This window comes from Berghia stephanieae, chromosome 3, assembly GCF_034508935.2.
Source record: "Berghia stephanieae isolate SIO BIC M18660-M18661 chromosome 3, UCSD_Bste_1.3, whole genome shotgun sequence".
Lineage (NCBI taxonomy): Eukaryota > Metazoa > Mollusca > Gastropoda > Nudibranchia > Aeolidiidae > Berghia > Berghia stephanieae.
The window spans coordinates 101,643,771-101,671,168 of record NC_088362.1 but is presented as its reverse complement, the minus strand read 5'-3'; the positions used below and the strand labels follow the sequence as shown (position 1 = coordinate 101,671,168).

Genomic DNA, 27,398 nt, shown 5'->3' with positions numbered 1-27,398 from the left:
AAAGGGAAGAAATTGGATAAGCAGTAAGAAGCTTTGATTACCATTTCACAGCTTAAAAATTGCCCTGCGACTCAAAATGCATCATTTCTAACCTCTTGAATATGTCATTATCCAAAAGGACCAAACTATTCCTATAGTCCATGTCACTTTTTAAAAGAATTCATTTTCCCATATTCTTGTTAAGTTTTTGCATATTCTGAACACATCTGAGCATTGATTGGAATGTGTAATACAATACTCATTGACAAGCCTGTGCTTGCTACAGGCAGGCAAGACAAGGAGACACATTCACACAATCATATATAAAAGCATAAACTAAAATAAAAATTAAAACAAAGAAATGCTGAGTATAATCTCATCATATATATATTAATTAATAATAAATGTGAAATTATAATTCAACATGTTTTACAACTGCAGTTAGTATTATTATCCTACAAACTGCTGTACTGCTATTTCCTGTTCCTGCTCTTTTTATTTTTCATTCTTCCCTTTACCTGTCCAACGAGACAGACGACCAGCTTTTCTGTTAAATAAATCTCATCAACTTCATCAAAATAATTGGGCATCCATTCTTCATTCTTTCAATTAAAATATATACATAACTTAACAAGAAATACTTACATTCCTGAGACGAGTGATATCTTGAAGACATGCTGCATGTTGGCGTTGGGAACACGATTGCCAATATTGATGGCTTTGTCCAGACTGGTAGAAAATTGACGCAGGTAGCGGTCCAATGGTAAAGTCCCATCATAAGGAACGTACAGATATGGAAACACACCATGGACATGCATACATGTCTTCTGGCCTGAAATGATTTTGTAAAAGACAACGGTAGTTATAATAAAATACAAAACGTTGGGTAAATTGGAAGGAAATAAAAACATAAAAGTACACGAGCAAACACAATTCAATGTACACACAATAGTAGTCTTTAGAAAGTAAATATATGTTGTATATTACAATACAGTAGTCTTCGTTTATAAGCACACTGGCATACGACGGTATGTAAAATACCCGCCTTCATACTTACAATGCAAAATATTTCCAAAAAGGAAATTAGCAACACACATGATATTGACTGTCGACTGTTATAGACTGCAATGATGTCCATCGTCGACTGTCTATTCTATATTAAGGCCAATGGAAGTTTCATTGAGACTCGATGAAAACAGAGATTGAAACTCAAAGATGTTTGTTTGTTTGTTTTTAAGGGTTTTACGGCGCTTGCAACACATTAAGGTCATATCAGCGCCAGTAAAAAGGAAGAAAATGGGATAGTAAAAAGTTCTAGAATTACAATAAAGCACCCAAGAAAAGGGAAGCTAAAGGGGAATTGGTTCAAATAAGAAACAGGTGTAGATTCCAAAAGCACTCTATCAAAGTACTTAGTTTGAGATCACTAAAAGTCTCATCCAGACAAGCACAGGTCCCCGCTAAGAGGAACACACTCAAATGTTTTACAAATCATATATGATATAAAGAAACGTAATACAGTGCATAACAGAGAGATGATTTACAATGAAAAAAATATCATCTCCCAAAACTAACTATACATTCGACTGTTTCCCTCTCAGCCAGGATCTGGCCAGGACCAGGACAAAACCATGTAATCTCATTCCAAGACAAATATAGAAAGCATGTTGGAAAACAGATATAAGGGGAACGAAGACACAATAAGTACCTCCCTGCCCACTATGGGAGGTCAGGAACCCCACCCAGGAAACTCAAAGAAATTGAACAAAAAAAAAACAAATAAACAAACAAAAGAGAAAGTGTGTTCTGATTAATCACATTATTTCAGTCAGTTACAATGTATTAATATTAATATTATTATTATTATTGGGCCTAAGGCCGTTACAAGCCTGCCACCTGGTACACACCACTGTAATATTATCATTGAACATAGACTTAACAAAAAAATCTGAATCTGCCTATAATAAGCACAATCAACTTTATTCCTGGGGAACGTGCTAATCAACTGTATTCAATCATTTTCAATATCCTTAAACTAACTCAATTTGAAGGAGTGCAGGGAAATAGAACACAGCCGTGTAACAACAACACTGAATACAGATGTAAATGGGGCAACTGACCTGCAGGTGTCGATCCAAATATCCTTAGCACAGGTACCCTGGCCACCTTCCCATCCCTGAAGTCAGAGTGGGTCACGTCTAAACCTGGGATGGGAACAGCCTGATAGTGACTGGTGGTCACAATGCGAATGGAGAACATTTTGTAGATACCAGTCTCCTTCAACTACAGCCTAAGTAGTGTTTGAAATCGTGAGCAATGATTGTTAACAAGAACACAACTCCTTGTGTTGTAGTATAATTCCTCATGCTTATTCTTGTCACATTTTCCCACAATTGAAATTATCTGTGAATAGAGAAGAAAAAAAAAAAACAGAAACAATCACTGAAAGGAATAATAACTTTTGGCTGTGCAACATAGAATTTTACACAAGTGTGGTAGTGAAAGTGATGTTGGGTGTAGTTGTGGTGGTAGCGATGATGATGTGGTGGTGGTTGTAGTAATGATTATTTGGTGATGGTTGTAGTAGTAGTGGTGGTTATTGTAGTTGTGGTGGTAGCGATGATGATGTGGTGGTGGTTGTAGTAATGATTATTTGGTGATGGTTGTAGTAGTAGTAGTGGTGGTTATTGTAGTTGTGGTGGTAGTGATGATGATGTGGTGGTGGTTGTAGTATTGGTGGTAGTGATGATGATGTGGTGGTGGTTGTAGTATTGGTGGTAGTGATGATGATGTGGTGGTGGTTGTAGTATTGGTGGTAGTGATGATGATGTGGTGGTGGTTGTAGTATTGGTGGTAGTGATGATGATGTGGTGGTGGTTGTAGTATTGGTGGTAGTGATGATGATGTGGTGGTGGTTGTAGTATTGGTGGTAGTGATGATGATGTGGTGGTGGTTGTAGTATTGGTGGTAGTAGTGATGATTATGAATTGGTGGAGGTGGTGGTTGTAGTTAGTGGTAGTAGTGACGATGATGATGTGGTGGTGGGGTTGTAGTGGTGGTATTGATGTTTCGGTTGTGGGGTTGGTTGTAGTTGTGGTGGTAGCGATGTGATGGTGGTTGTAGTAGAAATGACAATAATTTGGTGGTAATTGTAGTAGCGGCAGACTTGCCAACCTTCCCAGAATGAAAAGTGTATTCTATGATCCTAAAATGTGTATTCTATAAACTATAATCCTAAAATGTGTATTCTATAATCCTAAAATGTGTATTCTATGATACTAAAATGTGTATTCTATGATCCTAAAATGTGTATTCTATAATCATAAAATGTGTATTCTATGATCCTAAAATGTGTATTCTATGATCCTAAAATGTGTATTCTATAATCCTAAAATGTGTATTCTATGATCCTAAAATGTGTACTCTATGATCCTAAAATGTGTATTCTATGATCCTAAAATGTGTATTCTATGACCCTAAAATGTGTATTCTATGATCCTAAAATATGTATTCTATGATCCTAAAATGTGTATTCTATGATCCTAAAAAGTGTATTTTGTCCGCACATGTGGAAAAAAGTGAGCACTATACAAAAATTTATATCAAAAACAAAAAAAATTGAGCTTTTATATAGCGCAACATCCACTAAATGTGTTTAAAGTGCTTTACAAGGGATCCCTGGCCAACAGCAACATTTAACGTGTAGAACGGGACATGACGCCTTTAGGTGATATTACCATTTTTTTCGGACAGAGACAACCCTGTTAACAGCCAGGTACTCTTTAAACCTGAGTACGGTGAGAGAATGTGAGTAAAGAGCCTTCTCCAAGGACTCAGCTATGCGCAGAGTGAGGCTCGCACCCAGGACCTTCAGATCCAAAAGCGAGTGTCATACCACTAGACCACATAGCCGCACAGCTAATACCATACCAAAATCAAAATTAACTCTAACCTTCATCATTCACAGAAATCTCTAGATAGTAATTACAATCATCTGGTTTATCGAGAAACTAAACTAAATGAGCATTTCAAATTAGTATACCGTTCAGAAATTGCAATATCAAAGGGAATTGCTTGTGAAACACCCAAATACATGACCAAAAAACCCCAATTATGTTGGTAGTATTAATGGGGAAGAGGTGGTGATTGTTGTAGCTATGGTGCTCTAGTTGTGATGGTGGTGATGATGAAGCTGTGGTGGTGGGGGTGGTGGTAGAATGGTAGAAAGAAGTGATGATGTTGATGTCGTTGTTGGTTGTGGCAATGACAATGATGTAATAGCAGTAGTGATGCCATGGTGGTGGTGATGTGGTGACGATGATGTTGAAGTATATGTTGAAGTATCAAATGAAATGCGATGGTGATATACATCTGCTAACCCAGTAAATCAGTTGTAAGTTTTGAGATAAAAAATCTGGGAGAGTGGGCATCAATTCCATATATGAATATGACATTTTGCACTTGTGACATTCTAATGATCCATGGTTGTAGTTGAGAAAAAAATGCGGAAATACCAGATTGACGTTTTCAGTTCCAAATGTCAAAAACTGGAAAACTTAAATTTTACTGATGCTATTTGGCATGGGGAAAAAAAAAATTGGATTTTAGCATCTTAGCCTAGCATTACTTTCTTTAATTTTAATAGACTTGGTACAAAAATTCCCACTGATTTCTTTTTATTTTAAAAAAAAATTTTTGCAAGTTATTTAGGATTTTTTCCACGACTAGTTTGGCATTTTGCATGAAATTTATCTGGCAAGGGTCTGTCAATAAGCGCCTGTGGTCATACAAAGACGCCTTTTTGAGTCTGAAACTTGGCTCTCCTTCTGATTGAAGAAAACAATAAGGTCGTAAAGCCAATTTTGACGTTTTCTATTCCATGTGTCAAAAACTTGAAATTAAGCACTTTATTGATGACATTTGGCTTGAAGAAACAAACTGTTTTGGCATCATAATCATAGTCTTAGTAGTATTTGCTTTTTTTTATTTAAAAAAAAAATCTGTTTTTTTAAAAATTGGTTTGGTATCAAATTTCCATTCCAATGGCATTTTTTCAAGTATTTTTACTTTTTTCGTGACTTGTATTGTATAAAATCTGTCTGGCGCTGGCAAGGAAGGGTTTGTCAATAAAGACCAGTTGTTATTAGCAGACGGCGTAACCTATGACAATGATGAAATGTATAAAAGATAAGCCTAGTGATAAAGTTAATTTGTTCAGTTTTCTAATTGAAAACCTCACTCCTGATCTGGATTTAATTTAAAGTTAGAGTTTTAGTTTTCACTCTCCAATCCGTTGCCAACATCCATGTAAATGTAAGGTATGTCAAGCGACTATGACTATGTCCGTTGAGATAATTCGGACTCCCTGCCCTGTCCGCTATCCCTTTTCAGTTTTCACTTCAACAAGCCAAGCCTTGTAAATTAGCCACTTTCTATTATTATTATCCTGCCTTTGCTTCTGACAATTCTTTTGCAGAAGTGTTTGAGAAAACGTTGAGTAGTGATACGAGTGCAAAAATGTCACGAATCCAAAAAGATCGCTTGAGCACAATATGAAATAGATAGAACCTTTAGTCTCGTATCAATAACAATATGGCTAGCACTATTCAGTATCTGATACTGAATAGTGGTTTTGCACTATTCAGTATCTGATACTGAATAGTGGTTTTGCACTATTCAGTATCAGATACTGAATAGCGGTTTTGCACTATTCAGTATCTGACACTGAATAGTGGTTTTGCACTATAATACGGTGTTTTTTTCCGAAACCTGACAAAGTTATGGGAAGAGTGCAGCTGTGGGAGTGAATATGGGACTCAGAGAAGTGTACACCAGTGGGGAGTGAACCTGGGACTGGGTTTCGGCGGGTTTCTTAATAAAAAGCAATTACTTTTATAATAATAATAATAATAATAATAATAATAATAATAATAATAATAATAATAATAATAATAATAATAATAATAAAAGAACAATAGTATAATATCAACATTAAAGTATATTTCAAGCAAATAAAATTATTAAAACAAAAGTTTAAAAAATATAAAAAGACAGAAGGAATTTTTAAAAAATATTGGGAAAAAAAAAAAAAAAGTTACCCTTACCGGGATTTGAACTCTCGAACCTTAAGCTCAGAGTCAAACAGCTTATATGCACCATGCCATGGTGTCACTGAACTTCTAGAGAAATTTAATCATGTCTATTCAGACATTAAAAAATGTATTTGACTGCCTCTCTTATTTTGATATTTTGAACTCTGTTAATTGCACGATAGCAGAAATTTAAAAATTTCGATCAAAATATTTTTACAACTTTGAATCGGGCTGTCAGTTACTGCACATGTTCAATCTGGAAGTAGGTCAGCAGTTCAACCGAGATTGTCACACTTTTCACTCTCTCTATAAAAAAGAGTTCCTTATGGATACTGAATAGTGGCAAAGCACTATTCAGTATCTGATACTGAATAACCACTTCCTAACAATATTGGCACTCGTTAAGACTCGGCATTTGCACTTGCAACACTTACTCTACAATACCAATACTTACTTTTCTCACTGACTGCTACTGCTAATCTAAATAGATACATCACACACTAGACTTCTTGTGTTCATTTACCATTTATACACACTAACGTGCCTTAATCAACCATCTCAAAACGATTGCAACTAAGGCCAAAGAGATGGGAATTGTTTTCATACCCCGCTAAAAACAAAAACAATGAGAATCCTTACCGACATTGACAAAAATGCCAACCAAAGCTTTGAAAATACACTACAATGAAGAATGAAGAACGAACAAGCGATGACGGAAAGCGCCACCTGCCAAAGCAAAACAAAATCATAGTTTATCATTGTTATCTCCCTTGCACCAAAAGGAAAAGCTGTTCCCGACATTGTTAGGTGATATTACGTTTGCCTACCTCCCGGTCCCAGTTAAAGACCAAAGATTTTGATACTTACCAAACAGGGAAAACAGACTCGTATCTTCTTCTTCTTCTTCTTCTTCTTCTTCTTCTTCTTCTTCTTCTTCTTCTTCTTCTTCTTCTTCTTCTTCTTCTTCTTCTTCTTCTTCTTCTTCTTCTTCTTCTTCTTTCTTTTCTTCTTCTCTCTTCTTCTTCTTCTTCTTCTTCTTTCTTCTTCTTCTTCTCTTCTTCTTTCTTCTTCTTCTTCTTCTTCTTCTTCTTCTCTTCTTCTTCTTCTTTCTTCTTCTTCTTCTCTTTCTTCTCTTCTTCTTCTTCTTCTTCTCTTCTTCTTCTTCTTCTTCTTCTTCTTCTCTTCTTTCCTTCTTCTTCTTCTTCTTCTTCTTCTTCTTCTTCTTCTTCTTCTTCTTTCTTCTTCTTCTTCTTCTTCTTTTTCTTTCTCTTCTTCTTCCTTCTTCTTCTTCTTCTTCTTCTTCTTCTTCTTCTTCTTCTTTCTTTCTTCTTCTTCTTTCTTCTTCTCTTCTTCTCTTCTTCTTCTTCTTCTTCTTCTCTTCTTCTTCTTCTTCTTCTTCTTCTTCTTCTCTTCTTCTTCTTCTTTCCTCTTTCTTCTCTTCTTCTTCTTCTTCTTCTTCTTCTTCTTCTTCTTCTTCTCTTCTTCTTCTTCTTCTTCTTCTTCTCTTCTTCTTCTTCTTCTTCTTCTTCTTCTTCTTCTTCTTCTTCTTCTCTTCTTCTTCTTCTTCTTCTTCTTCTTCTTTCTTCTTCTTCTTCTTCTTCTTCTTCTTCTCTTCTTCTTCTTTCTTCCTTCTTCTTCTTCTTCTTCTTCTTCTTCTTCTTCTTTCTTCTTCTTCTTCTTCTTCTTCTTCTTCTTCTCTTCTCTTCTTCTTCTTCTTCTTCTTCTTCTTCTTCTTCTTCTTCTTCTTCTTCTTCTCTTCTTCTTCTCTTCTTCTTCTTCTTCTTCTTCTTCTTCTTCTTCTTTCTTCTTCTTCTTCTTCTTCTTCTTCTTCTTCTTCTTCTTCTTCTTCTTCTCTTCTTCTCTTCTTCTTCTTCTTCTTCTTCTTCTTTCTTCTTCTTCTTCTTCTTCTTCTTCTTCTTCTTCTTCTTCTTCTTCTTCTTTCTTCTTTCTTCTTCTCTTCTTCTTCTTCTTCTTCTTCTTCTTCTTCTTCTTCTTCTTCTCTCTTCTTCTTCTTCTTCTTCTTCTTCTTCTTCTTCTTCTTCTTCTTCTTCTTCTTCTTCTTCTTCTTCTTCTTCTTCTTCTTCTTCTTTCTTCTCTTCTTCTCTCTTCTCTTCTTCTTCTTCTCTTCTTCTTCTTCTTCTTCTTCTTCTTCTCTTCTTCCTTCCTTCTTCTCTTCTCCTTCTCTCTTCTTCTTCTTCTTCTTCATCTTCTCTCTTCATGTCTTCTTCTTCTTACTATTTTATTTACTTATAGTATATTAGTACGTATCAGTCAGTTAGCTCGTGTGTATGTAGTTCATATGTATTTCTTAGTCATAGTATCGTTGTCTCTCAGTTACGTATTATATTTTGTAGTTCAGTTCTAGTATATATGTAGTAGTAGTAGTAGTAGTAGTAGTAGTAGTAGTAGTAGTAGTAGTAGTAGTAGTAGTAGTAGTAGTAGTAGTAGTAGTAGTAGTAGTAGTAGTAGTTGTAATAGTTGTAGTAGTAGTAGTAGTAGTAGTAGTAGTAGTAGTAGTAGTTGTAATAGTTGTAGTAGTAGTAGTAGTAGTAGTAGTAGTAGTAAATGGTTCCAAACCATCGGAACAATGTCGGACGCCCTTATGAAATACTTCTCCAACGAGCATAAAAGTGTATCCAGAGGAGAAAAACATTATAAATTAAATCTTGTTTTGACTTTTATACATTCTGATCACATGACATGTGAAAATGTTCTAGCCAGCATGAAGAATAAAAAGTATCGGATTGCTTTTTTAGAACTAAGCTGCTCGTTGCTGGGCGGCGTGACATCAGACTATTGAATTCTATTGTCTGTAGTACAGAAAAATGAGGTAAACTACAAAGGTCTCAATATTGCTCAAAAGCTTAGTACTTGAGACCAACGGGTATGCTGTTCTCCAGAAGGAATGAAGTCACTCAGCTCTTTGTTATTGTTTTTATACAGCCTGTTCTTCTCTTCCTCTTCCATTCCGGCCAAAGCTTAAGGCTGAAGATCTTGTCCGTAATAGGGGTTTTAGAAGTATCCTTGGGATAGTGGCTTTCTGTCGTACAAATGAATATAATAGGCATCGACTGACATGGTTGAAGGCAAAATAGAAAAGCATTTTTTAGGGGCTTCACGCCCTAAGGTTACTTAATATGTCTTTTCGGTGCCAGTAAAAAGGAAGACGGTTGAAGATTGTTGCTGTTTTAAAAGGTTTTACAGCGTTTGCGACGCTATTTGGGTCTTTTCGTGGGGTTGACGGCGCTTGTGTCACTATTAGGTCATCTCAGCATCATTAACAAAAAAGCTGACAAAGAACAAGTTGTAGAACTGATGTTAAAAGCGCCAAGGAAAAAGCAAAACTGCAGAGACTGGTTCAAATAAGGAATAGAAGATTCTACGAGCAATCCAGCAATGTGCAAAGGGCCCCAGCAATGTAGGTTACACTCAATTGTTCACAATGTACATAACTAATAACTATAATAGGTACAGTACATAAGAGAGATGCGGCAATTTGGTCTTGTGGTATGACACTTGATTTCGGATCGGTTAGAGCCTCGCTGGGTGTATACACCACAGGATCACATCAAGAGGAATACACCCAAATGCTTACAAAACATGATATTAAAAACAACAAAATATTACTATATATTTGGCTATTTCCCTCTCAGCCAAGGGCTTCAGCTGGGACCAGGACAAGACCATAATAATCTTATTCAAAGGCAAAGAAAGAAAACAACCTAGAAGACAGATATAGTGGAATATAAGAAACAGCAAGTAACCTCCTGCCCACAATTGTGCGGCTATGTGGTCTTGTGGTATCTTGTGATCTCGCTTTCGGATCGGACGGTCCTGGGTTCGAGCCTCGCTCGGCGCATAGTCGGGTCCTTGGAAAAGACTCTTTATTCACAGTCTCTCACCGTACTCGAGTACCTGGCCTTTAACAGCGTTGTCTCTGTCCGAAAATATTGTAATATCGCCTAACAGGCGTCATGTCACGTCCTACATGTTAGGTGTTGCTGTTGGCCATGGACCCCTTGTAAAGCGCTTTGAGCACGTTTAGTGGATATTGCGCTATATAAAAGAGCTCAATGGGAGGTCAAAGATCCCACACAGCCATCCCGGCTAAGGATCCCCGCAGGAGTAGGGAAGACATGGAGCAACCTCAATCCAGATCAATGTGGAAAGGGATATATTATAAGACAGCAAGTGGCCTCTTTTTCTGTCAATAACGTAAAATAAGGAAACACTACTGAGGTGGGCGTCCTTGAGACATGGTGAAAAGCTTTGAACAGAGATATTGACAATTTTAGTCAAGAGGTCATTTTTTATGGAAAATGGGTTCTCATCAAAAATCGTTAAATCAAACATTTTTCTACATATTGATCAAATATTTTAATTGAATTCTACTCCTAAATATTTTATTTTAATTTTTTTATGAAGATAATTATTATGCTTAATTTCAACTCTTGTCAACTTTGGAAGCCATTTTCTCATAATTAGGGTTTCACACCCTAGCCCATGCATATGACCATAACTTCATGAAAAATCACCCGATTTGCTTCAAATAAAGATTAACATGCCCAGGAGACATTGGGCTTTCAACAAATGCAAAAAAAAAACAAAAACAAACAAAACAAAACAAAACAAACAAACGCAAAACAAACATTTTCACCATGCGACTGATTATCTCAGGGACGCACACCTCATGGCTGGAAACTGGTATACTGATGGTGCACTATCCTCATTTGACTCTGCATCAAACGTTCTCGTCACATCGGTAACAAACGGACACTTCTGCTAACTGCTGACCTCGAGGTTCTGATCAATGATGATTCACACGATGTCAATGTCATTGATGAACAACCTCGTATTGTCAGTGACTGTTATTTTACCGCTCAGTGGGGTGTCTGCATTTCTTTGGCTGTTGCATTTTGCCTCTTAACAGGATCTCGTTCGTCATTTATAAATTGTATATTCTTGCTTTTTAAAATTATTTTTTAGACCGATTATTGCTTATATCGATAGATCGCTTTGTCGATATTCATCTCTCAGTAAAATTTATGTCGATATCCATTTATGTTGTTTTTGTTTTTGTTGTTTTTTTAAAAGGGTTTTCCGGAGCTTGCGACACATTTAGGTCATTCAGCGCCAATAAACGGAAGAAAATGGGATAGTGAAAACATTCGTCTTCTTATTTCAGCTTATCCCGCATTTTGCAAGGTTGCCATTATGAATGTCACATCTCCATGCATCTCGGTTCATTTACCCTATCCATCCATCTAGTCTTTGGACGTCCCTTTATCTCTTTCCCGCTAATTGTATACCCAATGATTTCTTTCCCACGTACTCCCTCTCGTCTCTTAACATGTCCGAACCATTTTAATTTATATTCTCTCATCTTTATTGATAGATTCTTCACTTCAGTCAACCGAATGCGTTCATTTCTTACTCCAGTTACCTTCCTCTAATTATTCCAGCCCGTCTGTATCCTCTTTTTAACCCCCCCCCTCATTGCCCCCCCCCCCCCCCCAACTCCTTGGTTCCACTTCTTGAATACCCTTGTATTTCGCAGTGTAGTACACGCCAATAGAGTTTATAATTTCTTTATCATTACACAAGGTCTTATTACATTTATCTTTGATTATAAGTCGATAATCGTGCGGCTATGCGGTTTTGTGGTATGACACTCGCTTTTGGATCGGAAGGTCCTGGGTTCAAGCCTCGCTGGGCGCATAGTTGAGTCCTTGGAGAAGGCTCTTTACTCGCATTCTTTCACCGTACTCATTTGTAAAATGAGTAGCTGACCGTTAACAGCTTTGTCTCTGTCCAAAAAATTGTATTATCGCCTAACAGGCGTCATGTCCCGTCCTAAATGTTAAATGTTGCTGTTGGCCAGGGGCCCCGTGTAAAGCGATTTGAGAACGTTTAGTGGATATTGTGCTATATAACAGCTCTTCTTTCTTCTTATTGATATGCTTTTTTTGTCGTTTGATTGTATTCACCGCTTTGAACATTTTCATACTGTCACTCGTACTATTAATTTCTGTTCCAATCTCATCTATTTTCTTACGTCGAGAAAACAACATCCCAGCCCAAAATGCAATGACAGAATATTTCCATCATGGCAACAAATATATAGGGAGACCACCAACATCAATAGTAACTACCCTGAACCAGGATCTCTCTACATATCAGAAATTTCTGGATTTAGATGAGGCCGAATTAATCCCCGAAGAACTAAGAAATACTGCAGTGTCCTCCGTACTAAAGTCACGACAAGGTCTTGACAGCCTCAAAACTCTGGCCCAGGACCGTGACCAATGGAAACACTTAACAACATGGATGGAGAGAGCAGCTATACTTATCGACCATGACTAAATCACACAATTCTCAGCAAGCGTCATTCGGACTGCGAGGCTTACTAATACTGCTACTACTACAACTACTACTTTCACAGCACCCCTGTTCGTCTCCATGGTCTTTTTTGCTTCCCTCTTTTTCTTTATTGCTTTTCGAACTTCTTCATTCCACCATCATGTTTCTTTTCCTCTTCCCGAGCTCACCCAGAGCACTTCTTTGGCCACTTCACGGATTGTATCAGTGGTTATTTTCAAGTCGTTTGGGAAACCAATTCCTCGTCCTCCTTTCTCCGTTGTAGCAAATATTTCTCTTTTCTCTTACTCTTTTACTTTTAGTTTCCACCATCATGTTTTTCCCTCACTCTATTATCTTCCTCATTCCAAATGCCACTTTCGCAACAGGGAAAAGATTCTATAATTACAATAAAAAGGACATGAGAAAAAGTAAGACCAAGGTGAATGGTTCAAATAGGGAACACATGTAGATTCCAAGAACAAACTATCTGTATGCTTAGTTTGCGATCACCTAAAAGTCTCATCCAGACACCAGCACATAATCCCACTAGAGGAATATACTCAGATGTTTACAGAATAAATCCAAAACAGGAAACGTAACCAACAATACAATATCAGAATATTTGTTTTGTTTTGTATTTAAGAATTTTACGGGGCTTGCAAGACATCCAGGTCATATCAGCACATGTGAAAGGTAGAAAATGGTGTAGTGTAAAAAGTTATAGAATTACAATTTTAAAGCACCCAAGAATAAGTAAGACAAAGGGGTTTCGTTCAAATACGGAACAGATGTAGATTCCAAGGGCACACCATTAGTGTACTTATTTTTTTTTTAAAGGGTTTTACGGCGCTTGCAACACATTAAGGTTATATCAGCGCCAGTAAAAAGGAAGAAAATGGGATAGTAAAAAGTTCTAGAATTACAATTAAAGCACCCAAGAAAAAGTAAGACATAGGTTGTTTGTATTTAGGTTATATCAGCGCCAGAAAAAAGGAAGAAAATGGGACAGTAAAAAGTTCTAGAATTACAATTAAAGCATCCAAGAAAAAGTAAGACAAAGGGGAACTGGGAACGTTTTTTTTTGTTTTTGTTTTTAAGGGTTTTACGGCGCTTGCAACACATTTAGGTTATATCAGCGCCAGTAAAAAGGAAGAAAATGGGACAGTAAAGAGTTATAGAATTACAATTAAAGTACCCAAGAAAAAGTAAGACATAGGGGAACTGAGAACAAATAGGGATCAGATGTAGATTCCAAGAGCATACCACCAATGTACTTAGTTTGAGATCACCTAAAAGTCTCATCCAGACACAAACACAGGTCCCAACTAAGAGGAATACACTCAAATGTTTACCAATTATATAATATAATATGTAAACTAAACATAACACAACGTATAACAGAGAGATGATTTACAAGGAAAAAAATATCATCTCCCAAAACTATAACTATACATTCGACTGTTTCCCTCCCAGCCAAGGAGCCCCGGCAAGGATCAGGACAAACTAAGTAATCTCATTCCAAGACAATGACAGGAAACAATTGGGAAACGGGTATGGGGGGATAGAAGACAGAGCATGTACCTCCCTGCCCACAATGGGAGGTCAGGATCCCCACCCAGGGAACTGGGAACAAATAGGGATCAGATGTAGATTCCAAGAGCATACCATCAATGTTCTTAGTTTGAGATCACCAATAAGTCTCATCCGGAGACGAGCACGGCCCCCAATAAGAGGAATACACTCAAATGCTTACAATATAAATTAGAACAAATATAATAATACATAACAGAGAGATGATTTACAAGGAAAAAAATATCACCTCCCAAAACAATAACTATGCATTCGACTGTTTCCCTCCCAGCCAGGACCAGGACAAAACCAAGCAATCTCATTCCAAGACAAAGACAGAATGCAAGTTGGAAAACAGATATAGGGGGATAGAAGACAGAATAAGTACCTCCCTGCCCACTATGGGAGGTAGGAACCCCACCCAGTAAGACATAGGGGAACTGGGAACAAATAGGGATCAGATGTAGATTCCCAGAGCATACCACCAATGCACTTAGTTTGAGATCACCTATAAGTCTCATCCAGACAAGCACAAAATCCAACAAAGAGGAATACACTCAAATGCTTGCATTATACATTAAAAATAACAAATATAATAACACATAACAGAGATGATTTACAAGGAAAAAAATATCATCTCCCAAAACAACTATGCATTTGACTGTTTCCCTCCCAGCTCGGACTCCGGCCAGGGTCGGGACAAAACCGAGCAATCTCACACCAAGACAAAGACAGAAAGCAAGTTGGAAAACAGATATAAGGGGATAGAAGACACGGTAAGTACTTCCCTGCCCACTGTACTTAGTTTGAAATCACCTAAATGAGATCTTATCCAGGCACAAGCACAGGTCCCACACTCAAATGTTTACAACTCATATATGTAAAAAAAAAAACAAGTAATCTCAATCCAAGACAAAGACAGAAAGCATGTTGGAAAACAGATATAGGGGGATAGAACGGTAAGAAGACTCCCACTATGGAAGCTCAGGAACCTCACCCAGATCAGAGAAATGATTTACAAGGGGGAAAAAATCATCTACAAAAACAAAAAACAAACACTCGACTGTTCCCACTCAGCTTAGGACTACAAGGCCAAGGACAAAACCAAAAAAAAAAAAAAGAAGAAAGCAAGTTGGAAAACAAATATAGGGGGATAGAAGACGCAGTACCTCCCTGCCCACTATGGGAGGTCAAGATCCCCACCCAGGACTTTATTCATTGCCAAAATCAATGAACCTTTTCTTGTTTACCATCGACACAAAACGAAAAAGTATCAAATCATCAACAGAGCCTTCACGCTTTGATATTGTGAGAAAATGAAAGCCTTTATTATTAGAAATGTATACCATTAATAATGGAGTTGGTTTTACTTTTAAAATAATAATAATAAAATGATGGCGCTTCTCTCACTGCTAAGTTATATCAGCGTCAAGACAAAAAAAAAAAAAAAAGGATGGTAGGAAATGAGATAATTAAAAGATTGATGATCAAGAGTGATCTACAAATAAAAGCGTCCAAGAAAAGTAAGACAAAAGGGACTAGTTCTAAGAAGAAACAAATATTACTGGCCTAGACCCATCCACACACTGTAGTTCCCCGAAAGGACAGACACATGGTTACGGTATTCAAAATACAGAGTTAAGGTACAATTTAAAAAAAAGCAACTTCCTTAAAGATTAGAAATTTGACAGTTTCCTTTTCATCACAATATCAAGGGCAGGGCAGACTAGAGACAAAACCAAATAATCTTGATATAATAATTATAATGGAGGGAAAGAGCAATAGATATCTACGGAAAAAATAGAAAAGACAGCAAGGGCAAATGAATTTAACACTCCTCCTCTCCTCTCCCCCCCCCCCCCCCCCCCTAAATTTCCATACACTTATAATAATGCATCTTACTTTTTTCTCCACCTGGAGCTGATTTAACCCAAACGTCAAGTCCGTATAAAATCTCAATATTATAAGACGAATCAGGATTCCCTTAATGAATATGTTATTCTAAAAAATAAATGCTTTCGAAGTAGGTACCTACAATATATTTAAAAATAAAAACTATAATACTACATAACAACAGAGAGGTGATTTACAAGGGGGAAAAATATCTCACAAATACAAAAAAAAAAAAGGAACGATGCATTAAACTGCTTCCTTCTCAGCTAAGGACTCAAGTAAAGACGAGCAACTTGTTGTTGTTTGTTTGTTTTTAAGGGTTTTACGGCATTTGCAACACATCTAAATTATATCAGCGCCAGTAAAAAGGAAGAAAATGGGACAGTAAAAAGTTTGTTTAAGTTTTAAGGGTTTTTACGGCGCTTGCAACACATTTAGGTCATATCAGCGCCAGTAAAAAGGAAGAAAATGGGATAGTAAAAAGTTCTAGAATTACAATTAAAGTTAAAGCACCCAAGAAAAACGTAAGACAAAGGGGAAGTGATTCAAATAGGAAACAGATGTAGATTCCAAGAGCACACTATCAAAGTACTTAGTTTGAGATCACCTAAAAGTCTCATCCGTACACATGCACATGTCCGCACTAAGAGGAATACACTCAAATGTTTACAAATCTTGAATGATACATACAGTACATAACAGAGAGATGATTTACAAGTTATTTCACTCCAAGACAAAGAGAGAAAGGAAGTTGGGAAAACAGACACGATTAGAAACCTCCCTGCTCACTATGGTAGTCGGGAACCCCACCCTGCGAAGCGATTTATGTGCGCCCCAGTGCTCTTGAATTCTTCTCTATCTGGTGGTTCAATAATTTCTGATGGTAATTTATTTCATAAGCACAACGCAATAATGATGATGATGATGATGATAATAATAAATAATAATAATAATAATAATAATAATAATAATAATAATAATAATAAAAATAATAATAATAATCTTTGTATTTATGTCTATCCGCGGCTGCATCATGAGATGTCGCCAACTGGGCATTCCATGACGGAATACAGATAATACATCAAACAAATGTCTGACGTCAAGTCAACATGAATCACCCATGTTGCCCAGTGAGCGAATTGAGGGTTAATAATCTTGCCCAAGGAAAAAAATGAAAGTCCACTGAAGTAGGACTCGAACTCGGTACCTTTCGGATCACTTAAACACTCAGCCACTTCGCCCCCCTAACAATAATAATAATAATAATAATAATAATAATAATAATAATAATAATAATAATAATGAGGGAAAGAAGAAAGGTTCTAGATCTGAAATTAAAGCACATAAAAAAAAGTAAGACAAAGGAAGTGGTTCAAATACGGAACAGAAGATTCCATGAGATTCTCTCAATGTGCCTATTTTGACATTACCTTTTTAAGGGTTTTACAGCGCTTGCAACACATTAAGGTCATATCAGTGCCAGTAAAAAGGAAGAAAATGGGAGAGTAAAAAGTTCTAGAATTACAATTAAAGCGTCCAAGAATAAGGTAGACAAATGGGAATTGGTTCAAATAGGGAACCGATGTAGATTCCAAGAGCACACTATTGAGATCACCAAAATTCTCATCCAGACACAAGCACAGGTCCCAACTAAGAGGAATACACCCAAATGGTTACAATTCATATATAATACATAAACAAAACATAATACAGTGCATAACAGAGAGATGATTTACAAAGAAAAAAATATCATCTCCCAAAACTAATAACATTTGACTGTTTCCCTCCCAGCCAAGGCCAGGACAAAACCAAGTAATTTCATTCCAAGACAAAGACAGAAAGCATGTTGGAAAACAGACATAGGGGGATAGAAGACACAGTATGTACCTCCCTGCCCACTATGGGAGTGACATTACTTTGAAGTCCTAACCAGGCACAAGCAAAGGATCACCCTATGGACAGTCAAATGTTTACAAAGTATAGATTCAAAACTAAAAACAAAAATAGTACATAGAGATGATTTACAAGGAAAAAACATCATCTTTAAAAAAAAAAAGGGAGCATACATTCAACTGTCTCCCTCTCAGCTCAGGATTCATACCGGGACCAGAAATAAAAATTAAGCAATGCCAAAATCAGAAAAAAGATGAGAGCAATGTGGAAAGGGAAAAGAGATATAGGGGGATAGACGACATAAGTGGCCTCTCCACCCATTTTGAGAGGTCAAAAGACCCCACCTAGTACAACAACTTGTCTCAGTTGGAAAAATTGTAATATCGCCTAACAGGCATCATGTGTCGTTCTATATGTTACGTGTAACTGTTGGCCCGGGACCCTTTTTTAAAGAACTTTGAGCATATTTAGTGGATATTGCACCATATAAAAGCTCATGTCTTTTTTTTTATTGATTGCAACTCTGCATCCAAATTTTCTCAACTGTAGATTTTCTCTTATCTTTAATAAGGATATCATAACTCAAATAAAAGTAATGATTAATGTTAAAGACGTTAAATAAAATATGCAATACTCGCAAGAGTGTGTAGATTCATAAATGCATTAATATTATAAAGTATAAAATAGTCATTGTGACTTTTTTCCTGCACCAATCGTGTTTAATCTTACAGTTTGCCTTCATTAATCATTGTGCGATCATCTGCGGAAAATACATTTGATACCAAATCTAAGTTCCTGGTGGTATACGTGTGTGTGAATGCAACACCTGCACAAAGAACAAGAATAATTACAACTTATATGGCACGATATCAAATTATAACAAATGATAAATAAGGTGTCTTTAATAAAGGTTGAAGCGATACCGATAGTGGCAGTATCCAACAGGAGATGTTGACAAATATTTGTAACCAAGTTTAAGTTAATGCTGCATTACAAAAATCCGTAAATCCTGCAAATATCAGAAACTTAGACTTTTTTTGTTGATGGAAATCTTGTCATACACAAATATCAGTCAATTAAACACCCCCCCCCCCCCCCCAAATATCAATCCAAAGAATCCAAAGAAGTGTCCAGCATGAGACTTTTTGAAAAGTCGGAACCGTAGTCTTCTTAATTTATCGATATATGGACTAAAAGATTTGAAACAATGAAAAGAATGTTTTTGGTTAGTTTCCAGCAATAATGCAGATGCTTGACTGTATGTCACAAAAATTATGTATAAAGATCTTTTTCCATCTAACTGCAACAATTCAATAAATAATAAATTTGTTTCCTTTGCCATGGAGAATAAAAGTAACTGATATAATTTATTTGGAAATTGCGAATACATTAAGTATCATAATAAGTGTGTAACGGTACATCACAATAACAGTAACAAAATATTTAAGTAAATAATTTTAAATTTTGAAAAGTAACATGGATGTCTAAGCAAGCTTCAAAGGTTTGTTTTGTTTTTATGTTTTTAAGGGTTTTACGGCACTTGCAACACATTTAGGTTATATCAGCGCCAGTAAAAAGGAAGAAAATGGGATAGTAAAAAGTTCTAGAATTACAATTAAAGCACCCAAGAAAAAGTAAGACAAAGGGGAACTGAGAACAAATAGGGATCAGATGTAGATTCCAAGAGCATACCACCAATGTACTTAGTTTGAGATCACCTATAAGTCTCATCCGGACAAAAGCACAAAATCCAACAGAGAGGAATACACTCAAATGCTTACATTATCCACTAAAAATAACAAATATATTAATACATAACAGAGAGATGATTTACAAGGAAAAAAATATCATCCCCCAAAACAATAACTATGCATTTGACTGTTTCCCTCTCAGCCAGGACTCCGACCAGGGCCAGGAAAAAAACCAAGTAATCTCATTCCAAGACAAAGGCAGAAAGCATGTTGGAAAACAGATATAAGGGTATAGAAGACACAGTATGCACCTCCCTGCCCGCTATGGGAGGTCAGGATCCCCACCCAGCTTCAAAGGTTTACGCATATGAAAACACACACACACACATTCAAGATTATAGAAGTATACACCGAGATGACACAGAGAGAGAGAGAGAGAGAGAGAGAGAGAGAGAGAGAGAGAGAGAGAGAGAGAGAGGACAACGCAGATGATAAAAGACCATCAGCAAAGCAAAAACTAAACCCAAATAATGAACAAACGAAAAGAAAAAAAAAAAAGAAAAAAATCAAAACAAATCAAAATAACCGAAACAAAACAAATGGAAAGTTAATAAAAGCATTGTTCTAAACATCAACGTCTGCCATAAACAAAAACAAAAAAAACATTTCAGGTAAAATGGGAAGGATTTTCTCCTCTGGGTAATCAGGGGTAATGCTGCAGTCCATGTCTGATTTACTTATAAAGTATACATATAGTTTCACAACAAATTATAGCATAATAATAATAATAATGAGTACGGTTAAAACTTTAAACCACAAATTGGAGGCAGAATTAATACACTCTCTTCATCTTCCTCACACATGTTCTCATCTATTTCAAAGTGCCTAGTTAGTTAATCATTTGAAAAACAAAACTAAAAACAAACCAAAATGCACAATAATCTTAAAGCCCACATAATGTACAATAAATATATATGTAAAACATGTCAAGACAACGCATAATTCAACAACTTTCTTAATAAACCAAGAGGCGGCATGGCACAGCTGGACGGTCTTTGCTTCTTGACCCTATGTAATGGATTCAGTGAAACAACCACCATGCTATATGGCCTTGAGCAAGTCACCCACAAAGGAGTCTGTTCTTAGGGCGCCCGATAGTGGTACACATCATTCGAGGAAAAAATTCAGTCAGAGGGATGAAAAAAATATATCATAAGTCTCAGCAACAAAATAAACCTTTTTTACATAACATAGAGCATCTGAAACTCCACTTGAAAGGAATCCATAACATCTGAATAGTAATAACTCCATCCAAAAGACAATGTTTTTTGTTGTTTTTAAAGGGTTTTACGGCGCTTGCTTGCAACACATTTAGGTCATATGAGCGCCAGTAAAAAGGAAGAAAATTGGATTGTGAAAAGATTCTAGATGTACAATTAAAAGGACTTGAGGAAAAAGTAAGACAAAGAGGAATGATTGTGCTTGTTTGTTTTTAAGGGTTTTACGGTGCTTGGTCATATCAATGCCAGTAAAAAGGAAGAAAATGGGTTAGTAAAAAGTTCTATAATTACAATGAAAGCACCCAAGAAAAGGTAAGACAAAGGGGAATAGGTTCAAATAGGAAACGGATGTAAGATTCCAAGAGCACACTATCAAAGTACTTAGTTTGAGATCACCTAAAAGTCTCATTCAGAAACAAGCACAGGTCCCCACTAAGAGGAATACATTCAAATGTTTACAAATCATATATAACATGTAAACAAAACATAATACAGCGCACAACAGAGAGATGATTTACAAGGAAAAAAATATCATCTCCAAAACTAATTATACATGTGACAGTTTCCCTCCCAGCTAGCGTATCCGACCAGTGACAGGACAAAACTAAGTAATTTCATCCAAGAAAAAGACAGAAAGAAGATAAAAGGGGATAGAAGACACAGTTAGTTCCTCCCTGCCCACTATGGGATGACCTGACTATCATGATAAAATCAATGCTAAGAAACCGATCCCGAATTTGAAAGAAGAATTTATTGCAGTTATCTATCTAAAACAAGCAACATGCCTTTGGAGTCCAGTTTTTGACACATGATCTAAAAAAATAAACAGATCTGATGTCCAATTTGAGACAATTCAAAACAGCTAACCAATCAGACTGCAGTAGAAATGAACGGTAAGATCATTAAAAAAAAGTATTGTGGTATTTAAAAAAAAACAAAAACACACAAAATGTTGACACTCGAAGCTAAAAAAACGGTAATTTACCACACACCACTGGTTTACTTCACCACATAGTATTTGCAAAATGCCCCCAAAAATAATGTAAACAAGATCACAGTAGATGTATTTTCAAAATTATTGGTCTTCAACAGTCCAATATAACAATAACCAACACATTCAAACCAAGCACCATGAAGTAAAAGGGAAAAGGGGAAAGGAACAACACGGGTTAATATTTCATGATATCAACCGTCTCAGCCTCGTTCAAATAAAAATGATATACGATTCTTTGAGTCCAATCATTTCAATCATAACGATAAGAAATTAAATGATATATATGATATGATAAATACTAAATTTGATGATGATGATGATGATAATGATGATAAAAATAACAATAACAATAATAAATACAGTCAAACTTATACCGTAACACTCACTTTTAGTCAATCTAAAGACAATTACAGATATACCACCACATATGCTCTGATATAAAACATGAACATGGCAGCATAGCAGAGTTTTCCTGTAATAAACAATGGTAATGAAGATACAATAACAATAATAAAATAAGATAAGTCCTAATGATAATAATTTTTTTAAAATAAAATAATAATCATAATAATGACAACACCATAAACAAACAGTTTTGATGATAAAATAATACATACAGTGAAATACAATTGACCTAAAAACGGCTGAATTAAAAACAAAAAAAATCGATAAATTCAAAATGTTGGTGTGAGAATCCCAAATCCACACCATTACGAAACTGAAATGCTTCTAGTTAACTTTTAACATGATATAAAACTTTAAAATTAACAGCTATTTCAATGTCCTTGTCAACCAGGACTGAATATTTCCACTACCCAAGGCCTGTATTCAGCATTGACAACTTGAGCCAAGTATCACCTGTTCACTTTACCAACAGAAATCGTCAATGAACAGAATGTAGAGTTGTTTCCTTATTTTTTCTCCTCTTATTTTTTAGTTACCGGGCCTAAACCAAATTGTGTCTGAATAAAAAGTAGATGCAGACTTGCTTATTACTGCTAAAATGCCATAAAACTGCAAAAAAAAATTTCTACTCCAATTGCCGGGCTGCCTAAGAATATTTTATTCAATATCGTTTGTCGAAAATGAAAGTTTGGTGTCAAAGCTTTTCTATTCAGAATACCTGTTAAAAGTTCAAATTTCAAAACATACCTCAATTATTGCTAATTTCAAGAGTAAAAAATTCATACCAGAACACAAGTAAAGTAGGGTATTTATCATTTATAAAAGGTAGTTGATTGACTTGGACTGATATCTGTCATCATGTTAAGTTTATAAATAGATTTGTGAATTGGTTACAACGGTATTAGTAAGCTAAACTAGTGAGTACCTTACTGAAATGCATATTATCTACACCAACAAGATGAAGAATTACAAAATACTGACCACAAGTGAGACTGACCTAAAAGACGTTTATTTTGAACGAAAAGACAATGTTATTTCATAGAATTATAGATGTGATATAGCTGTCATCACTTTCTATGGACTAAATAACAAGTGATTCAAGTGAGGTTGGCATAAAAAGAATAGGAAGAATAACTTTTCAAAGTCACAAAAATAGGTGGACAATCTAACAACTTAATCGACGATTAATTGACAGCTGAGATGCTATTCATGCTGTTTATTATTTTGGTGTCATATTGTCGGTTCTTGGATTATTTTTCATTTTTCAACCAAGAGAAACTCATGAAAATTAAATCTTTCCAGCTTTGGTTGAGCCTCAAGAGCTTTAGTTTCATTTCACTTGTTCCATCATTTTAATTCCATTTTTGTGACACCCTTTCCCAATAAACAACCATAACCAGATGCATTCTGTTTTTCTAAAAGAAAAAGCTTGCATCTGTCTTGTAAAATGAAATCGTAGACTATGTACCAAATTCCCCTTAAAACTCTGAAAAGGTGTGTATGAAACAGTGCAGACATTTCCCCTTACGATGATTAAAAATATCACTGGATTGAAGTTAAATGTTTCAAGAAGATTACAATGTGACATATGGGTGAAGACGAGATGAACCATTGAATAAATATATAACAGAAGAAAAAGAAAAATATACCTGAAGAAAATTAAGTGGGTAGGATAACGATAGTGGTAATGGAATACAAAGACATTTGTGAATAATTATTTTCAATAGCATTATGCACTGACATTTTAAATAACGCATAAAAATGGATGAAAGCAAACCTTACATAAAGTTTGTGCAATGAAACATTTCAGCAGTCATACAAATGCATTTGATTCTTCAAACATCACGCTTAGAAATTGTGGGGGGAATTTTTAAAAAACCTGCGATCAATTTATCATTCACTTTCAGCCCAAAAAAAGTTAGAATCAGCAAGCTAATAAGTTAAATAAAACCCTATGTACATTTTGGATTAATAAATAGCATTCTATTTGAAAGTCTTCATAATTCTTCTCATTTTCATGGTTATTAAAAACTATATACATATCTATAAATCTTCAAACAAATTTACAAATATATATAAATTATTTACATTGAATTGTGCAAATATTTATGCCAAAATTTACAATAGCCTTTGTTTGCACATTCAGATTCGAGAAAAGTCTCAATAATCCTTAAAAAAACTGTTTGATTTTGATTATACAAGCCAGGGTTGCAACAGTTGTTATTGCCCTCCCAATGAAAAAGATGAGATATTAGATCCAAGTATAAATAAAATCAAAGCCTGCCTGTTAGGATTGATGTAATATGGATAAATGCCAAAGATATAGGATTATTATCATTATCGTATGGCTATTCTACTTAAAGCAGTGGTATCACAATGTACTGGTTGTTTACATATCTTTAGACATGGGATAATAGCCTGGCCTTGTAGGCGCACACCATCAACTTGGCCTGAAACGATATATAAAAAGTTGACAAAATAGAACACAAGTAAAATAAACAATTTTTTTTTTAAAAGGAAAAGAATCAACCAATCAATCAATAAATGAAGAGGCTATGCATATTCTAGTAATATAATCACAAGAAAGCCTGATTGCAGAGATGAAAATCAAGAAACTGTCCTGCCAACAGAAGTTGCATCAAGCAAAGGAACGATGTCAGCATAAAGACCATGCACAACTGTCCCTTATACTACTCTAAAAGTGATGCCCTGTTTCCCATCACCCAAACTGACTTGAAAAAGGTTGTTCCTTACAATCTGCCATCATTAACTTCTTCAAATCCAATGACTAATTAAAAAGCCAGTAATCTTTTTAACCACTTCAGAGGGATGCGCACAAATTTGTAGGCTGAGTGTGATGCAAACGAATTCGTTCTATCTTTTTATTTCTTTCAGTTTGCCATCTAAAACAACTGGCACCTGTTTCTTGTTACAAGATGGCTGCTTTAACTATTCAAATGGAAAAAACTTGTGGTTTGGAAGAGAAAATTACCTTTCAAAATGATACAAATCAGGAAGAAATTTCTTATGAAGAATCACAGCCCGACAATATTTATGTTCATTGTGTGGCTTTTTCACTCACAGACAAGTCTTATGAGAAATTAATAATCGTTTCCTGGAAATTTTATGCGCATTGAACTAGTTCCTCGTAGTCAGGGCAATTCAGCCGTTTTTGTAAAGAACATAGTATGTGCTATTTGGTTAACATTGCATATTCTGTGTTTCTAAAAACGATGTCAGATTCATGTTTGATCCACACTTGTATGATGTAGTTCTTTGATGTTCCTATTAAGGCATTGGAGTCTAATTTGCTGTTTTACACAACTTTTTTTGTGAACAAGTTTTGCTCTCCTCTTTTGTTTTGATAGGTAAACCATTTATTTAGTGTTTGCTCTGTTTGTAACACCTTTTCTGTCACTGAAGAGCATTTGCCAAGAATCTACATCATAATCAAATTAAACTATGAGACTTTTTTCAAAACAGGTAAACCATTTATCTAGTGTTTTCTCTGTAACACCTTTTCTGTCACTGAAGAGCATTTGCCAAGAATCGACATCATAATAAAATAAACTATGAGTCTATTTTCATAACCGTATCTGCTTCCTTTACATTTGCTGTTAAATTTTAATTCGTGATGTCTCACTTCAAAAAGGTCCATGTGCATCAATTTTGTTTTGCAAAACAAAACGTTTTTCAATTTTATGTTTGTCTAAAGAAATAGCAAAGTATGGTCATTGGACATAGGGCATTTTTCTAATGAGATGTTAAGTAGGTGGTTTATTGTTTGAGTAATGACAAGGTCAAAAGTGTTTCCTGCTTCATCAGTCCCAGGTATCATGCAGTGCATAAGATTACACAACTTGACAGTGCAATTATATGTTATGGTAGAAAGAAGGACAACAAATCAAGATTACTGAAATAAATTCTTTTCTACTACACAACAAAAAAATGACTGATTCTAATATCTAGAACTCTTTGATTTGATAATCTCAAGTCAAAGACCTTTTTAAAAATTGTGGTCGTAATCGATCATTATTAGAAATAAAACATGTCTAACCAAAATGAAAAAAAAGTGTTTTGTTAATATATAGGAGTACAGTGCGGCTATGTGGTCTAGTGATATGACACTCGCTTTCGGATCGGAAGGTCCTGGGTTCGAGACTCGCGCTCGACGCATAGTTGAGTCCTTGGAAAAGGCTCTTTACTCACATTCTCTCACCGTACTCGGGTGTAAAATGAGTACCTGGCCGTTAACAGCGTTGTCTTTGTCCGAAAAATTATATCGCCTAGCAGGCGTCATGTCCCGTCCTACATGTTAAATGTTGCTGTTGACCAGGGACCCCTTGTAAAGTGCTTTGAGCACATTTAGTGGATATTGCGCTATATAAAAGCTCAATTTAATTTACTATTCTCACCTTGGATGTGTAGTCTGGATGTTTGGATATGACCAATGAATTACAGCCTGAGATAATGGGATGGCACGATGTGACAAAATTGACCTCCCTAGTCAGAGGAGTCTGGGTGACACCATTTAGAACCACAGAGGCAATAGGACATGTACCATGGAACCTACAACGAACACCCCTGTCGTTTATCTTGGTGTGGGCAATGAACAGTAGGAAACCTTCACCTGTGACATATGATTAACTTCGGTAATAAAAATACTCTTAAAAAAGAAAGAAAAGAAATAGGCAAATTCTTCGTTGTGACCGCTTTAAAAAAGAAAGAAAAAAATAGGCAAATTCTTCGTTGTGACTGTCGACCAGACTGAAGAATACCCCATATGACGTCTGAGATAATATATAATATATATATATATATATATATATATATATATATATATATATATATAATGTACTAGGATTTTGATTTATCAACTTAAAGAAAATTTTTGATTGAGATTGGATATGCAAAAAAAACACATTTTTAACAATTGATTAATTTACCATAGCCAAAGACGAATCTAGTGCTTTGTTGTTTGAACTGCACATATAAAATTAAGGCCCAGAAATAATCTCATCTCTATTCCTATTGATATCCCTTCTGCTCATTTCATTTGAGTTAATATGGCAATAGTCAACTGATATTTCCATGTTGCTATTGTTTAACATTTTACTTTAATTCTCATTTTAGCTTTCGCTCGAATTGTATCCCCCCCCCCCCCTTTCACACACACACACACACACAAAACAAAAAAAAAGACCCACAATAACAAGACACTAAATTTAAAAAATCATTTATT

The 27,398-nt window shown here is 35.6% G+C and overlaps 2 protein-coding genes and 1 long non-coding RNA gene across 5 annotated transcripts in view; 1 reads left to right on the top strand and 2 right to left on the bottom strand.

Annotated features, from left to right (window-relative positions):
• LOC144968999 (uncharacterized) overlaps positions 1–6,820 on the bottom strand; it is a 69,179-nt gene extending 62,359 nt beyond the window's left edge. Inside the window, exons 1-3 of one of the 2 annotated variants that reach the window (XM_078907932.1) lie at positions 6,711–6,820; positions 2,100–2,382; positions 625–811 (exon numbers count right to left, since the gene is read on the bottom strand). In XM_078907932.1, the coding sequence (XP_078764058.1) occupies positions 625–811; positions 2,100–2,238 (326 nt within the window). In that variant the 5' untranslated portion in view covers positions 2,239–2,382; positions 6,711–6,820. Of the gene's footprint in view, positions 1–624; positions 812–2,099; positions 2,383–6,525 lie in introns of both variants that reach the window. The other variant, XM_078907933.1, reaches the window with a different exon arrangement.
• A 12,330-nt stretch (positions 6,821–19,150) lies between these two features.
• LOC144968998 (uncharacterized) lies at positions 19,151–19,953 on the top strand. The gene is made up of 2 exons (XR_013644712.1): positions 19,151–19,287; positions 19,835–19,953. It is a non-coding gene; the product is annotated as an uncharacterized LOC144968998 (long non-coding RNA).
• A 124-nt stretch (positions 19,954–20,077) lies between these two features.
• Positions 20,078–27,398, bottom strand: part of LOC144968997 (uncharacterized) — a 37,464-nt gene continuing 30,143 nt past the window's right edge. The window contains exons 14-15 of one of the 2 annotated variants that reach the window (XM_078907929.1): positions 26,572–26,786; positions 20,078–24,606 (exon numbers count right to left, since the gene is read on the bottom strand). In XM_078907929.1, coding sequence (XP_078764055.1) covers positions 24,556–24,606; positions 26,572–26,786 — 266 coding nt within the window. In that variant the 3' untranslated portion in view covers positions 20,078–24,555. The remainder of the gene's footprint in view (positions 24,607–26,571; positions 26,787–27,398) is intronic. The other variant, XM_078907930.1, reaches the window with a different exon arrangement.